The sequence below is a fragment of the Psammomys obesus genome, unplaced genomic scaffold (assembly GCF_907164565.1).
Source record: "Psammomys obesus unplaced genomic scaffold, mPsaObe1.curated_primary_1811, whole genome shotgun sequence".
NCBI lineage: Eukaryota > Metazoa > Chordata > Mammalia > Rodentia > Muridae > Psammomys > Psammomys obesus.
This window is the reverse complement of record NW_026590061.1, coordinates 2560664-2576462: the sequence shown is the minus strand read 5'-3', so window position 1 is coordinate 2576462 and position 15799 is coordinate 2560664. Positions and strand designations below refer to the sequence as shown.

Sequence of the window (15799 nt, the reverse complement as noted above, 5' to 3'; positions counted from 1 at the left end):
TTGAGTGCGGATCTGCAAGGGAGATGGGGTGACCAGTCACAGAGTTTTCAGTCAGACCACCAGAAGGCACAGTGCAGATCTCGGGGGGAAGAGGAGCCCTCACATGGCAGGAGGCTGGAAGAGGAGCCCAGAGGGCGTCCCACATCCAGGCAGTAAAGGTTCCAGAAGAACAAGCGCTTCCCAGGGATCAAGGCCACAGAAACACGGGGCACATAAAGACTAAAGGATGGGCCTAGCGAGCAGCGTGCTGGCATTTAAAAGTGGAGCCTGCAGCCCTCCTGAGGCTTCCTCCAGACACTCCAGAAGAGCTCAGCATCCAGATGAGGAGGAATCATGATCCTCTGGGATGGGCCTCTGTGGTCCAGGGAAATCTAGAGTGCGGTCAGGTGACTGCTGCCAGGGACAGCGCAAGGTCAGCGCTGCCAGCCCGAGCCTCTGTGCTGCTCTGCGGCCTCTGCTCCTGAAGCTCCTGCTAGCGCACAGGTCTCACAGCAAGCCCCCAATGACGAGTTAGAGCAAAATACCCGGAACTGAAATTGACGGGAGCTTACCCCTGCTGTGAGCTTTGGAACTTTCTAGCCAGCTGGAGCTATGTGCTACCTCCATGGGCCTGGGAAAATGCAGGAAGATTAGGCTACTGAGCGTGAGCCAGAAAGCTTGGAAGTGCTCCCTGGGAACACCAGAGAGCTCAGGCCCATGCAGCACACTGTTGGGGTCTCCAAGGCACAGGAGTGCCAGCTGGACAGGGTCAGACCCTGTGAGCACTGTGCCCGCTGGGGGCACAGCTGGTTATTCAGGGTGTACGGGCTAGAGGAAGTGGGAAGACCTATCACTCAGTGGCAATCAAATGCATTCATGAGGGAAAATGTGATTGGGGGGAGGGTTGGTTGTTCGTTGGGTTTTTTTTGGGGGGGAGGGGTTGCCAGCAAGGAGAAGCTAAAAGAATACTTTCCCTTGGTTTCCTCATCAAGCCAGTAAGAAACTGCAAAGACTGTGTGTCAGACATCAGAGAGAACCAGGCAGAACAACATTTTCTGGACCACAGCAATGCCGAGCTCAAGGAAGCTGAGGCTGCCGGCACAGGGACCACGAGAGCAGGAGTGGACAGGGGCTTGTGAGCATCCGCCCTGACTGGGGTCTGAGGCAGGGAGATTTCTGTAAGAGCGTGGCTCCTGGGTCGCTCGGCCTCCAGCAGGTGGCTCTGGGCCCGGGGCTACACAAGCAGCACAGGTAATTAGTGCCCAAAGTTTGGCGGGGGTGAGACAGAAAGTCGGGAGACAGTGGGGTGCCGGAGTGGACTGTGAAGAGTCCGGGAGAGAAGCGGAGGGTGAAGGTAGCAAACGACTCTGCCCAAAATTCTCCAAAGCCAAACTAGAGATGGCGCCCGGGAGTAACGTAAGCACCTGAGTCTGCGTGTTTCCTCCTTCCAGCAGGGCGATGCCCAGCAAGATGCCCTCGGAAAAAATCCTGTCGTTCTTGGTGTTCACTATGACATCGATGACAAGCTCGGACGCCCCTTCCTTGTCCAGCAGACACTGGATGTCGGACACTGAAGTCCCGGTCTTATCCGAGTCCTGTCCAGAGAAGCCTCCTGGGGGGGAAGGGGACGACAAATCAGCCTTCATCACAGACACCGTTTTTAACAGCAAACAGCATTTCCACATTCTTAAACCCTACGGCATATGGCACTAGAAAGTTTACGACATCTGTAAGAGCAGAAATCTTGAAGAAATGTTTGGCGTGTGTAATTCAGTATCACTAAATGTTTCTCTTAACACTCTACACAGAGCTGCAGTGCTGGCTCGGTGGCTAAGAGCACCAGCTGCCCCTGCAGAGGACCTGGGTTCGATTCCCAGCACCCACATGGTGGCTCACAACCCTCTGTACCTCCAGTTCCTGGGATACAATGCCCTGTTCTGGCTCCAGGGGCACAAAGCACGCATGTGATGGACGGACATACAGGCAAGCACTCACCCACATGCATAAAAACAAATCTGTATAAAAAGTCTCTATGAAAGGGCCCAGCCTTTTGTCCTTAATGTGTGCCCTGAGCAAACCCTAACAAACTCCCTGAGTCACAGACAAAACCCACTGTAATGTTCAGATCTGTGCGTTCAGGAGCCCCAGACCACACTGGGTTCCACTGGTGTGTAGTGGACATTTCACACTTGTGTCATGTGACGGGAGAGCGGCACTGTCATGAAGACAGGCCGTGAGACCCTGAGTGGGGGGAGCGCGAGGGCTCACCTCCTGCTTGCGAAGGCTTGGCGTAGGCTCCCGACAGAGGTCCGCTCGCACCAGTACTATGGTCACCTTTGAAGTACCGATGCAGGAGGATTCTCCGCAGTGTGCTACCCTAGAAGGAAAGGAGAAGTGTCGTCATTTTTTCACGTAAGAGCAGAAAAATGTCAATGTGCTAAATATGTCTGTATCTGAGATAATCCGTGAGAAAATTTTATACCGAATTAGTCTCTGAGGGAAATTACAAATGTACCCCAATAACAACAGTGAGCTTGCTTTTATGAAAAGTGAAGAAGTGTGAAGGATGAGGTGGACCCGGACATCCATGGAGAGATGCTCCCTCATCCCCAAGCCCAACAAACTGGACACACTGACACACGCTGCCTGGAGAGCCCTGGGGCGGGCATGGCAGCTAAAGGCGCCTGAAACCTGACTTCAATCCTGGGGTGTGTGTGGTACAAGACAAATCTGACTCTTCTGCCTTCCACACGCACACTGTGATCACACATGTGTGTGCACACACACAATATGAATAACATAAACCGGTTAACATTAAATATTGCCATATATTTAGAGGCAAGTGAGACGTCCAGCCTAACAACTGAGCTCCACCCCTGGGCGCACAAGGCAGGAGAAAACCAACTCCTATGCACAGGCGCTATGTCATACACAGGGCCCCTCCCCCACAGACACACTCCGTCCATGTGACGGGTGTGAGTTTGCTCAGTGGGAAAGGCTGGGCTCCGAGGGTTGAGCAGCAGCCTAGAGAAGCTGGCGAACACTCTGAAGAACACGGCGACACACAAACAAGTGAGGAAGATCTGGGCATACAGACTGTCCTCACACAATTACACCTGGTAAAATAAAGCGATTCACGTCCAGACTCTGAGACTGTGGGCTTCACTGAGAAGAGGGTGGGCAGAGGGCGGTTTACTTCTTTTCCTGATTTATGTTTCATTTATATATTCAGACAGTATATTTCCTTATAAATAAAACCTTTTATATCCTGTCTTCCATACTACTTTACTAGAAGAAAGAGGAAGAGAGGTGGTGGAGGATGCAGAGGGGGAGGAGAAAAATAAAATGCCACGTTTCCTTCATATGGGGAATCTAGAACCAAACGTACATGTTATAGATACACACGCATTCATGAGTGACAAGAAACCGGGTGAGGCTCTTGGGAGGGAAAGGACCTATGGGAGGAGGCAGCAGGGAGAGGAGGCAGTGGGGGAGGGGTGTGCAGGAGTGTGAACCAAACAGCATATTACGTGCATATAAAATGTCGAGAGACCCATTCCTTCCTATGCTAGCCAGAGAGTGCTCTGAAGGTAAATACAATCGCTTGCGTGTACAAAACTACCTGTATTGGCCTGTTCCTAGGGTGGCACCCCCTATGCCAGGGAGGGACCCCGAGCTTGAGTGACTGGCTGTGGACCCGAGGCTCACAGGCAACAACACTGACCTCCTCTGACCTCAAACCCAGCATGTCCCCTGCCTGCTCCACGGTCCCACCCTTCCACTTTCCAGGTGCCTGCTGCTCACACCTCACACACCCTTCCCCAGCGCTGTGACTCGGGCTCCTGCCCATCCTGCCTCTCTCTGCTGCCTTGGTGACTCCCTCTGCAGTGTCTAAGGACACCCTGCCAACCCCACCCCAGCTGGGCTTCTCCCCCAGCGCTGCTCTCCCCATCTGCACTCCCTTCTCCGCTGCTGCACGTTCACAGCAGCCCTGAGACTTCTGTTTCTCCGTCTTAGGTGGCGAGGGCACAGGAAACTGAGAAAGGAGCATTTTCTCTCTCTAGAACCTGTTCTCCTCTCCATCTCAACCCACTTTAGGACCATTTTGATCACCCAGCTGCTCCTGGCACCTCTGACACTAATTTAAACTGAACTAACACACACACACACACACACACACACACACACACACACACACACACACGGTTTCTCCACTCTCCTGTTTCTTAAGGACAAGGCCTGTCTTCCTTCTGCAGTCTCTGTGCTCCTGGGAAGCCGACTCCTTCAGGTACTTTCCTGTGTGAAGAAGGCAGGAGCTTCCTGCCTGTCACATGACTCGATTTACATTCACCACGGCAACACACCTGTGGGTGTGCCCTTGAGAGTCCAACCCTGGGAAGCTACACTGGGAAAGAAGGACGCCCACCATGGGAGCCACACAGTCTATGGATGGGGAACTCAGAGTTCACAAAAACGACAAGGTCTCCATCTCCCTTTGCTTTTTGCCTACAGATGCGATGTAAGCACACGCCTCTCCTTGGGGCACCACGCCTGCCCCTCCAGGCCAGGCTGCACCCAGAGATAAACTGTTCCATCCTTAAGTAGCTTTTGTCACAGTGACGAGATGGTGAGTCTTTTGTCACAGTGATGAGAAAAGTAACCAAGATGCCATGAGTTAACAGTGAATTTACAGAAGACTTTAAGGGAAGGAGGCCCATCCCAGCAGGCTGTACAAGCCACACACACGTGGACACACACACATAATTAAAAGTTAATCTTTTCAAAAGTCATCTGGAGTGGTTTGAATAGGCACGAGCCCACACTCATGTGTTCGAGTCTTGGACATGGGAGAGGCACTATAAGAAAGTGTGGCTTTGTGAGAGTAGATGTGTCCTTCTTGGAAGAAGCGTGTCACAGTGGGTGTCATTCTCGATTTGGGAGGGAGACCCGATCTCGGCTTCTGGACAGAGAATGGTGGTTCCTGTTTCCCTCAGGGGCAGCAGGAGCACTGTACGGCGAAGCCCATGTGCTGAGCTCATGGGAAATGGTTTTTCCCTGGGTTAGAGCTTAGCTCTTTCAGCATGACATCAGCAGTGACAGTGGAAGCTCGGGTGTTCCTGAGAGACCAAAGACTTAAAAATCAGTGTGTATTGTTTTAAGACTAGCTAGGTGGAGACATGGTCAGTAATGCCCTGAGGGGAAGAACTAACCTTACCACATTCTTTCCTGCCCACTAATTATACAGTTGCTAGGAAACCGGCCCATAAGACCAGGACAGAACTGTTTGTAGTCTTGGCACCTAAAGTGGACCAATCATTTCAAAAGTCAATTTCCCTTACCCGATCATGTAATGCCAAAGCATGTAAGTCCCTGCTTGTGGTTTTTTCTCTTTAAAAACTCTGTACCCCTAGACCTCGGGGCCACATTCCTCTCCTGTTTCCACAGGAGGTTTGTGTCCTGTGTTCAAACTTGTGTACAATTAAAAAACCTCATGTATTTACAGTGGAGTCTATTTATTCCTAGTCTTTTGGGGTTCATGAACTGGGCATAACATATTTTGAGGCCTCATCCAGGATCCCAAGACTCCAGGAACCTAACCCAGAGGTTTTTATGCTGGTCTCAAGTGTCTAAATGCCTCTCTGCAATGTCTGTGTGTGCATGTACTTTCTGTCCTCTATTCTGAAAATTTCTCAGAGATCGGGGTGTCAGTATCTGGGCAGCAAGATGTGATCAAGGCAGATGCACTGGCAGTCACAGCTGATGAAATTCAGAGGGACGCCCCTAGCTTCATCAGTATTTTGGAGGGTAATTTGTCTAGTCTGTTTTGTTTTCTGTATCTGTTGAGTAAAATTATTAGACCTTTGCCAGACACACTTCCAACATGGCGGCGCTCGGTGCCTTCCACACCCGGTTCTGGAAAGGCCGGGGCAGGGTATAGTCACCCCACTGCACTGGCTCCGCCACGGCTGGTTGTGGTGGCGCACACGGGTAGGATTTGCTAAAGGGAGCACCACTCAGACACGCCCAGGGGAGGAGTGGCAGCCTGGCCAGCTGGAAGGCAGGGAGGGGCGGCAGGCCTGGGGCGGCAGGCCCTCAGAGCCTTCTGGGGTGCTGGTGATGGCGGTGGGGCCATGCCTCCTGCACCCATTGGTCCCAGGAAATTAGCCCCAGTACAAGCCAGGTTTTTTGTTCACTTTTGCCAGAGGCTATAGCTTCATATCTGTAAGTGTGATTCATTGTCTGTGATGACTGTTCTCATTTCTTAAGACAAGACTTGGGCTAACTAGTCATCTCTGTCATTTTGATTGGTACATGGATTGGTACATTTATTTAGCTTATAATTTATCCTTCTCAGATCTCTGATCACATTGATGGCTAGGATAAGTTTATGGTAACTTTGCAGCTAAAGAGCAGACAATTACATTCACTGTTAGCTCATGCATTAGCTAGTTAGAACTACTAGGTACTAGAACTTTTCTTTAGAAAGTCAAACAGGTTTGCCTTGCTCATAGGCTTCATGTTAGTTACCTGTGTCTTATGGTAAATAGCTGGATAGAAAAATATGGAGTTTACGTAGGGTCCGAGGATATAGGAGTTCAGGTTGTGAGAATCTAGAGAATGTTGTTTGATGATCTGAGAAAATGTTTCCAAGTTAGTAAATGCAAGAAAGACTGGAGAGTCTCAGTAGGTGTTTTAAGGTATATGAATGTGAGTTGTAACAATAAAGAAAAATGATTTAAGGCATATTAAAAATGGGAGATATTTTAGATTTTTTTCCCTCCTCTCTGCTATTGTTGTGCTTATATTGTTATAAGATTTCAGAAGTTCAGGCTTTTGATGTTGATCAATAGAGTTTTGATAAGTTGATGAAGCACTGACTGCTTATTATTCAGTCATAAGCTTGAGATTTTAATTTCCTTTGGTTGTCTTCTGGAGATAGACTTAACAGTGCTTCTCATCATGCTAAAAACATCTGTTTAATGTGTATATCTGATCCCAAAGCCATAACTTTTACTATGGTATTCTCAATATCTGCCATTTCTGAGGCAGACTTTGACACAGGAATATCTTAAACCTATTCCTTCTAGTTGCTATGTTAAGTAAAGTCCAAGCATCCAGGGTTTGGCAGTAAAGCCATTAATGTATTTCTGCCTAATTTTCCAGTGTGACATGGAGGTGAGGGCTAATGCAGATGCTGAGTGTACAAGAAGTAGCTGAGCTCCATTGGTGGCTGATTACCAACAGCTGTGCCCACAGGAAAAGTGTTAGAGTTTCAGACCGTGAACACACTTAAATTGTTTATAAAGGTTACAAAATAAACAGCTAAGAAGAACTGATACTCATTCAGTTGGATGCAGTTTTACCTGTTACTCTCAGAATGTTGTTATTTTAGATTTGCTGATATGTTACTTTTCTGAGCTTTTTAAAAATACATACATTTCCTTTTGTGTACTAAAAATTCATATGAGTTTCAGGAAATCAAAAAGTCATGAGACCTGCATCTGGCATAGCTCAAACTGACCCCAGATGAGTTTCTCCCCTGGTCTTGGGATTACTCACTTTTCCCATTTAATAGTCAAATTTTAACTTCTAGTCTGAATTTGTCTCAGCAGATTTTCATCTGGTTGACTCTATTCTGGGATCAGCTAAGGACTGCAAGCTGAAATCTGGACTTGCTGGAAACTGACATGATTGCTCCCTGTCTCTTCAGTTGGATCAACTAACCAGATGCTTCTGAGTACTGCCCCATTGCCCAGCCTTTGACTAGCATTTCAGCCTTCCTAGCCCCTGATGCCAATGGTCCTATTGTCAAACTGAAGCAATTTCATAAGATGGGACCCTTGACCAAAAATCCCACCTAGCAAGCTGAAATGCTAAGTCAAAAGGGGCTCCCTGACAGTAGCTATTGTCTTGGAAACCTGCTTAGCTGGAGTAGGAACTGGTATTGTGCCCTGGAGAGATGCTAGAGAAAAAAGATTCCAGAGAATGGTATAAATCCTGGTATCATAATATAATATAGGGCTTACTACCCTTATGTCCACCCTGAAGGGACCCCTACTCATTTTGATTTTTACCTTTGGGTCTTGTATTTTAAATCCCTTGATGGCTTTCATGAAGGAATGCTTGAGAGCAATACAGCTAATGGTACTCAGATCCCATTATGGAAAGGTAAATCTGGAGGACTGACTGCAGGGGTCATACCTGGAAGACCCAAGATTGGGTCTTCAAATAATCATGACAAGGGGGAATGAGAGACCAAAGACTTAAAAATCAGTGTGTATTGTTTTAAGACTAGCTAGGTGGAGACATGGTCAGTAATGCCCTGAGGGGAAGAACTAGCCTTATTACATTCTTTCCCCACCCACTAATTATACAGTTGCTAGGAAACCGGCCCATAAGACCAGGACAGAACTGTTTGTAGTCTTGGCACCTAAAGTGGACCAATCATTTCAAAAGTCAATTTCCCTTACCCGATCATGTAATGCCAAAGCATGTAAGTCCCTGCTTGTGGTTTTTTCTCTTTAAAAACTCTGTACCCCTAGACCTCGGGGCCACATTCCTCTCCTGTTTCCACAGGAGGTTTGTGTCCTGTGTTCAAACTTATGTACAATTAAAAAACCTCAAGTATTTACAGCGGAGTCTATTTATTCCTAGTCTTTTGGGGTTCATGAACTAGGCATAACATTCCAAAGCCTATGGATACCAAAGCGGTACAGCTCTTGATCAAGCTGCTGTGCTGAGCTTGGCTGAGGGGTGGACAGAACCCATGTGTGGTTGGCTTGCAGCCAAGGCAACGGCTGGCGAGGCCCAGGCACAGTGAGCCAGAGGGCAGGCCCACTGAGATGTGGCCACTGAGACATGGGGAATAAATGATGATCTTAAGTGGTCATGGTGGAAGGCTGATGGTGTCATGTGGCCAGTCAGCAGCTGTTTACTTGAAATCAGGGATTTATAAACCTTGGGCAGTGGGAAGGATTTCCAGGTGGAATGTGTTTGATTCACCCTAGAGTCAGCAATAGTTGATTTACATGCAGTGGTACAGTGCCTTGTGGTACTTTTTGCCCTTGTCCAAAAACTCTGTCTGAGGCTCTATTGAGGAGTGTTGGATTGTTGCCCTGGAGAGGAAATCTCAAGACAGCCTCGTGTTGACTCTGTCGTGTGGTTATTAGTGGTCACTCTTACGAAGATCTATGAAGAAAAGGAGCAGACCTAACAAGGAGAAATACAAAAGGTACAGTTTGAGGAGAAAGGGGGCACCAGGAAATGAAATGGAGCGAAATCCTGTGTTAAAGGGTGTTAAAGTCCCTACCTGCTGCAGGGCATGGCCCTCTATCTAGGGACGGGGCTTCTCCTCTCCCCGTGGCCCTTTACTATATCATCCAGACATGTTGGTTCTGCAGCTCCTTTTCCCACTCCCCCCTTATTGCTCTCTCCCTTCTCCCCTGTCCCCCACCACATGCTCCCCATCCCCCTCCTACATTCTCCGAATAAACCTGCATATATAGAGAATACTTTCTTCTCTCCATTAGCTCATTCCCTTTTACTGAATCATTCGAAGGAGATAAACAGATTAAAGAAAAGCTAGATACAGGGTGACCTCAAGGCAAGACCCACCCTGCTAAGCTTCCAATTTGTGAAAGTGAATTAAAGAAAAGTGAAAAAAATTTAAGTTACAGCCAGGTATGGTGGTGCACACCTTTAATCCCAGTATTCAGAAGGCAGAGGCAGGTGGCTTTCTGCGTTTGAGTCCAGCCTGGTCTACAGAGTGAGCTCCAGGACAGCCAACCTAAACAGAAACCTGGTGACAATGTATTTAAACAAAGAGGCCCATGTTCCTGTCCTAGCAAGCAGCAGGTCTTAGCAGCTTTGGTCACATGGTCTTGGCTTTAGAGAAAAGGACTGAAGAAAAGGGTTACCAAATCTTTCTGTGTGACTAAGGGAAGCACAGGTGTGTGTCAGGGGTGAAGCTGTGACAGTGAAGCCTGCATGGCCTTGGAGACCCCAGTATGTTGGAGATGCCAGAGCCGTGGGATCCCTGCCAAGGAGAGCTGTAGACCAGGTGTGGAAACAGCCCGAGAGAGAGCGGTGTGCTGCGGTCAACAAAGCTGGAAGGAGCTGGAGACCTGAAGAGCGCTTTGACATCAGACATGGAGAGGCTGGAGTTTGCCCAGCTGGTTTCTTGTCTCGCTTTGTTCAGTATTTCCTCACTGTGCTCGCTTTTGGAACAGTAATGTATACCCTGTGCCACAGTATGCTGGAAGCATGTGATCTGCTTTTCCATCTTAACTGTACAGGGGATTACACTTAAGAGACCACATGAGTCTCAGAAGAGACTTTGACCTTTGGCCTTTTAAACACTGTTGAGACTGTGATAGAGACCTTGGGGACTTTTGAAGTTGGACTGAATGCAGTTCTGCATTATGATATGGCCACAGATTATAGAGGCCAGGGAGCTACCATGGCCTTGCTGAAGTAGGTGTGGCCTTGATGGAGGAAGTGTGTCACTGTGGGGCGGACTTTGAGGTCTCCTATGCTCAAGCTGTGTGGCACAGTCTCCTTCTGCTGCCTGCAGATCTGAATGTAGACCTCTCAGCTCCCTCTCCAGCACCGTCTGCCTGCACCGCCAGGCTTCCCGCCATGACAATGGACTAAACCTCTGAACTGTAGGCCAAACCGAGTTAAATATCTTCCTTCATAAGAGTTGCCGTGGTCATGGTGTCTCTTCACAGCAATGAAGCCCTAACAAAGGCACCGCCGAAGGAATGCAAGCATGTTCTTAGCCAGAGGAGGCAAGAGCCATATAAGTGAGCATTACTCCCTCTTTTGTTTTCTTAGGAAAGGCCCTTTGTGTTGAATTAGCTCCATTTTCCTAAGGAGTGATCCTCCAAAATCAGGAACAAAACTCTGGGGGAGAACATACAATGGGCTTTTTCTGTGTCTCCCAGTGGCAGGAGGGGAGGCCATGAAAGTGTGGGGACTCCAGAATGGGGCTTAAGCTATCTATCTGCAGGTAGGAAGTCAGAAGTCTGTGGCGCTGCTGCTGCTGCTGCTATTGTTCTGAGACAGGGTCTCACTCCAGAGCCCAGCACGGCCTTTAACTCATCGCTATCCTCCTGCCCTCTGCCTGCAGAGTGCTGGGTGAAAGCACACACTCCCACGCCCAGCAAACACTGAGTTAACAGCCACTCGGCCTGTTGCACACAGCGCTGGGTGAAAGCACACACTCCCGCACCCAGCAAACACTGAGTTAACAGTCACTCGGCCTGTTGCACCCACTAACCATGTCTCTCACCTCCGCAGACTGATTGCTACCGCCCTGCAAGACAAATGGGGTGTCTGGGAGGACGAGGAGGACAAATGTAGATGCCAGACCTCTTCCTATGCAGTCGGTGTTGGTGTCCATAAAGAATCCGCGTGGGTCAAGGTCTGGACCCTGTAAGTTGGTTTCTGTAAGAAGCTGTCATTCACATGGTTTAATGAAATTTAACGAAATTCCAACCAAGAAAGAAATATCACTTTTCTAAAGTTGATGGCAGGAGGAGGAAAATGAAGAAGCTGTGTGCAGTGACTCATACCCATGATCCTAGCACACATGAGGATTGTCATGAATGGGAGGCCAGCTGAGACCACACCGTATGTTCGAAACCACCTAAGCTACGGAGTGAGAGACCTCGTCAAAAATAAATACAGAAATGTCTAAATACTATATTTTTGTTTAAAAAGCATTCCTTATAGGTTTAGAAAAATAAAGGGCTTTTAAAAACCACAGAGTAGCTGGGCACAGTGGCACACACCTATGATGCCAGCACTCAGGCAGGCAGAGGCAAATGGATCTCTGTGACTTCAAGGCCAGCCTGGTCTACAAAGTGAGTTCAGGACAGCCAAGGCTACAGAACAAAAAAAAAAAAAAAGAAAGAAAGAAAGAAAAGGAAAAAAATTATATCTCCAAAAGCCATCCAAGCAAACAAAGAAAAGAAACACAGAGTAGAAATTCTTCATTATGCTAAAATCATAAAAATATTTGCCAATATTGTAAAACCTTCAGCAGACAACACAGGCTGGTGGGCATCGCCACCAAGAGAAGTCATTCTTCACGGTCCCCATGCCCCCCCAGCAAACAGTCAGCATGTCACAGCAGGAGAGAGCGGGGAGGAGCCTCCTAGACTCAGGGACCACAGTGCCCAGGGTCAAATGTCCCTATGCTAACCCGGGAGCCCACGCAGGCTCAGCACCACCTGGGCCTCAGCCCTCAGCCAGTCCTGAGCCTCCTGCCCGGGGCCTCTGTGGGCAGCACAGCTCCCAGCATGGAGCAAGGCCCAGACAAAGCCAGCAGACTTGAGGCTGGCCCTCCTGCGTCCACAGAGCAGAGCACAGGCACCCACAACTTTACACTTATTGGGCGCTTCCTTAGTTTATACCAAACTTCCCCACAGAAGTAAAAATTTTGTCTAAGGTGCTAAGAGGGGGGAAAAAGTTCAACTACCTCACAATTCTCACTTTTCCACCGTTAACCACAAGGAAAAGTCAGTCCAAAGCACTCACTTACACAGCTGTAGAAAACGTCCATGTCTTGGTTTGAAGGCTGGTTTTCAGCTACAACAATCACCCCTACTGAAGAGTGGCTGGCGGCTTCCAGCACTGGCACACCACAGGTGCTATCAGAGGACTGTGTCATGTATCAAGTGCTGGTCCCTGAGACCAGAGGCAAGCACTGTGTCCCAGCCTACGGCGGGCCATCTGTGGTCTATCCTCTCTGAGATGGGTACAGTGGCAGCAGTGTGAGGCACGTCCCTAAGTCACCCTAAGTCAAATAGAATAACTGTAGAATCTGCCAGCGATTCCAGCATCACGCCTGTTAACTCATGTCCGAGCTGTGACTGTCGCAGCAGAAGTTGAGGATGGAATTAAATGCACCAAATGCCATTTTGGAAAGAATTCCACCAGGATTCAAGGCTTGACTTCTGTGCTGGAACTTCAGAGCCACAGTGACCTCCCGCATGGGCCTCCCACAGAAGATGCCGGCTGGACCCCAGCAATGCCACCCTCTCTGTCAGAGGCAATTCCAGGCCACAAGATGCTGCTTCTAGCCAGCATCTTCTAGGGACACATTCCAGAGGTGTGGGCTGTCACGGAGCCAAGAAAACTAGCAACCACCTTCTGAAAGTGCAACAAAATATCTCCATAAAAAGACCGCTCCCTGGCCAGGGAAGTCGCTGCCAGGGTGCAAACACACCCAAGACCGCTGGGTGATTTCCTGACCACCCCCATATGCTACCCAGAGTCCACGGTATCAGAAACCAAGCAACCCAGAAACGGCTGGCTTTCACGGACAGAGCGGAGAAAACTAAGCGTTTCTCCTGGAAAAAGCTCCAGGCTCTCTTCACCCTGGAAAGCACTGCTTTGCTTGACTTTATGGACACGAGTGGCTGTAGGGGGAGTGCTCACGGATAGTCCCAAGTCCTTAGAGGGTGAGCTAACCCAGGTGCTCCCGTGAGAAGACTATGAAAGGCAGCACTGGATGCCGGCACCATCAAACACCGACCTTCCACTGGTAAGGATGCCGAACTTGGGGTTTCCCTTTAGATTACTGATCAGTGATTACGGACAAGTGGTCAGTGAGAGCAGGTCTGGAAGCAGGGACTGTGTGTCTCCAGCCACTGCCTTGTCATTCAATGCCAATCTTGGAAGCAGGTAATTGGTGTTTCTGAAGCCTTTTGACTTCACAACTGTATGTCTGGTTAATAATGCTCTCCTTGGAATGCCGGGGGCAGGGGAGAGGTAAAGAAGAGGCGTGGCTCTCGTCTTCTGTATGGTACTGTGTCAACCACATCCTAGTGAAACTATATTGGGGCCACTGTTATAAGCAACCACCACTGTGGGGAGCTCCTTGGCAGGGAGCAGCTCTTGCCATCTGCCAGTCGGGTCCATCTAACCTGCAGCCCAACACAGTCACAGATGCCAGCTATCAGCAAACCTTACGAGGTTTAAACATGTGACAACATCTTCAGCTTTCGTTGTTGTTCTCAACCATCAGCTTTATAATGCCAAGGTCGCATCACAACACACCCTCAGGGTGACCAGATACCCTGAGCTACTTTCTCTCTTGCTGATTTTGCTCAGGTCTACACAAAGGGGAGACTCAAATTTCATTAACAGTCGCCGTCTATGTGCACAGCACATCAGTGACACAAGAATGTCCCCTCATGGTGACCTTGAAGAGCACAAGGGGAGCAAAGCAGTCCTACTAAAAATAAAGGCACAAGAGACAGAGGCAGCAGGATGGATGCAACTTAGAGTCCAGCCACGGCTACATGGAGAGTTCCAGGCCAGCCTGGGCTACACAGTGAGACTCTGTCTGAAAATAAATAATCAAGAAAACACACAAATAAATAACAGGACTAGACAGAAACATTTACTCACACGCACAAGGCAATCTGCTTCCCATCCCTTTCCTCCCTCTCCCCTTGCTTTTATCCCTTATGAGGACATTCATTACACATCCGCCACGTGACAAGGCCTAGAAAAGAAGCTCCCAACAACAACACATGCCAGAAAAACCAAATACACAAGCCGAGATACGAGGCTTCGCTCTTTTTCAGTAAAAATTTTTCTCGCCAGTCCATCTGGCCCCATTTTCAAGGCTTTGGCATTTCAATGTCTGAGGACACGGTGACTTCAGCAACCCTCCATGCCAGCAAATGCCCCAGCCTCAGGCAACGGCGATGAGAAGGCTGAGCTAACAGCGGGGCATGAGGAAGCTGGAGAGACAGTCTTCCGGGTCTGGTAAGAGCTCAAAGAATTTCACCTGTAGGAACTGGAAATGCTGACCCTCGGGCCCCTCATGTCGGGGCTCAGGACTGGAACCAAGCCTCACCTGTCGCGCTGCGCGACCTGCTTGCTGCCGCCACCACTACGGCTATTTGTTTGATGACTCGGGGAGATGACTGCTCAGCTAATCTCTAGAACAGAAAGGTGATGCACTGAGGGGCTCTACATAAATGTGCAGACAACCCTTTGTTTGCTTGGTTTGGGGTTTTTCTGTTGGTTTGTTTGATTTTTCTTTTTTTAATCAGAATCTTCCAGAGCTCAAGCTGGCTTCAGCGCTGCTATGTAGCCACATATGACCTAGAACACCTGATCCATCTGCTTCTGGCTCGCGAGTGCTGGGATTGCAGGTCTATACATACAGGCGAGCATCACACACACCTCCTTACTGAAGAAGAGCTACTAGCTCCAGGCATCAGGAATCCCAAGCTCATTCAATGACCGTGCAGTAGCACAGACACAGGCTCTGCTGCCTGCAACCTCAGAGCCGGCTGCAGACACCTACCAGCTCCTGCTTGCTGCTGGGGGTGAGGAGTGGGGAGCGGTAGAGACAGGCCCTGCCTCCACTCTCCGTGACCCCCACCGTCTGCTGGGTGCTCCCCGGGTGCCAGCCTGAGGGCCGGGCTGTGGGCCATCTGTGCACCCAGACAGAAAGCCTGGCGAGGTTGAGAAAGGGTCTCCCGGTTCGCAAGAGAAGCCAAGAAAATAGGGTGCTAGAAGCTCACCCCACACCCCACACCACGCACATGTCCATGCCCTAGCATCCCCACACACTCCCATCCCCACACCCTAACACACAGACACACACTCACACGTGTACATACCAACACCCCAGGCACATGCACACACCAACACCACTCACTGAGAAACACGAGCACACACAACTCTGCCATCACCACATCACACACCCACACGCCTACAGACCACCCCACCCCATCACATACACACACACACACACGATACACACAAACCATAGACACATTATACACGCACA

General features: G+C 49.2%; 1 protein-coding gene across 1 annotated transcript in view; it reads right to left on the bottom strand.

Moving 5' to 3' along the window:
* Positions 1-15799, bottom strand: part of Itpr2 (inositol 1,4,5-trisphosphate receptor type 2) — a gene marked incomplete at its 3' end in the record, with an annotated part of 262276 nt that overhangs the window by 77210 nt on the left and 169267 nt on the right. The window contains 2 exon segments of the mRNA XM_055605618.1: positions 1404-1591; positions 2248-2356. Coding sequence (XP_055461593.1) covers positions 1404-1591; positions 2248-2356 — 297 coding nt within the window.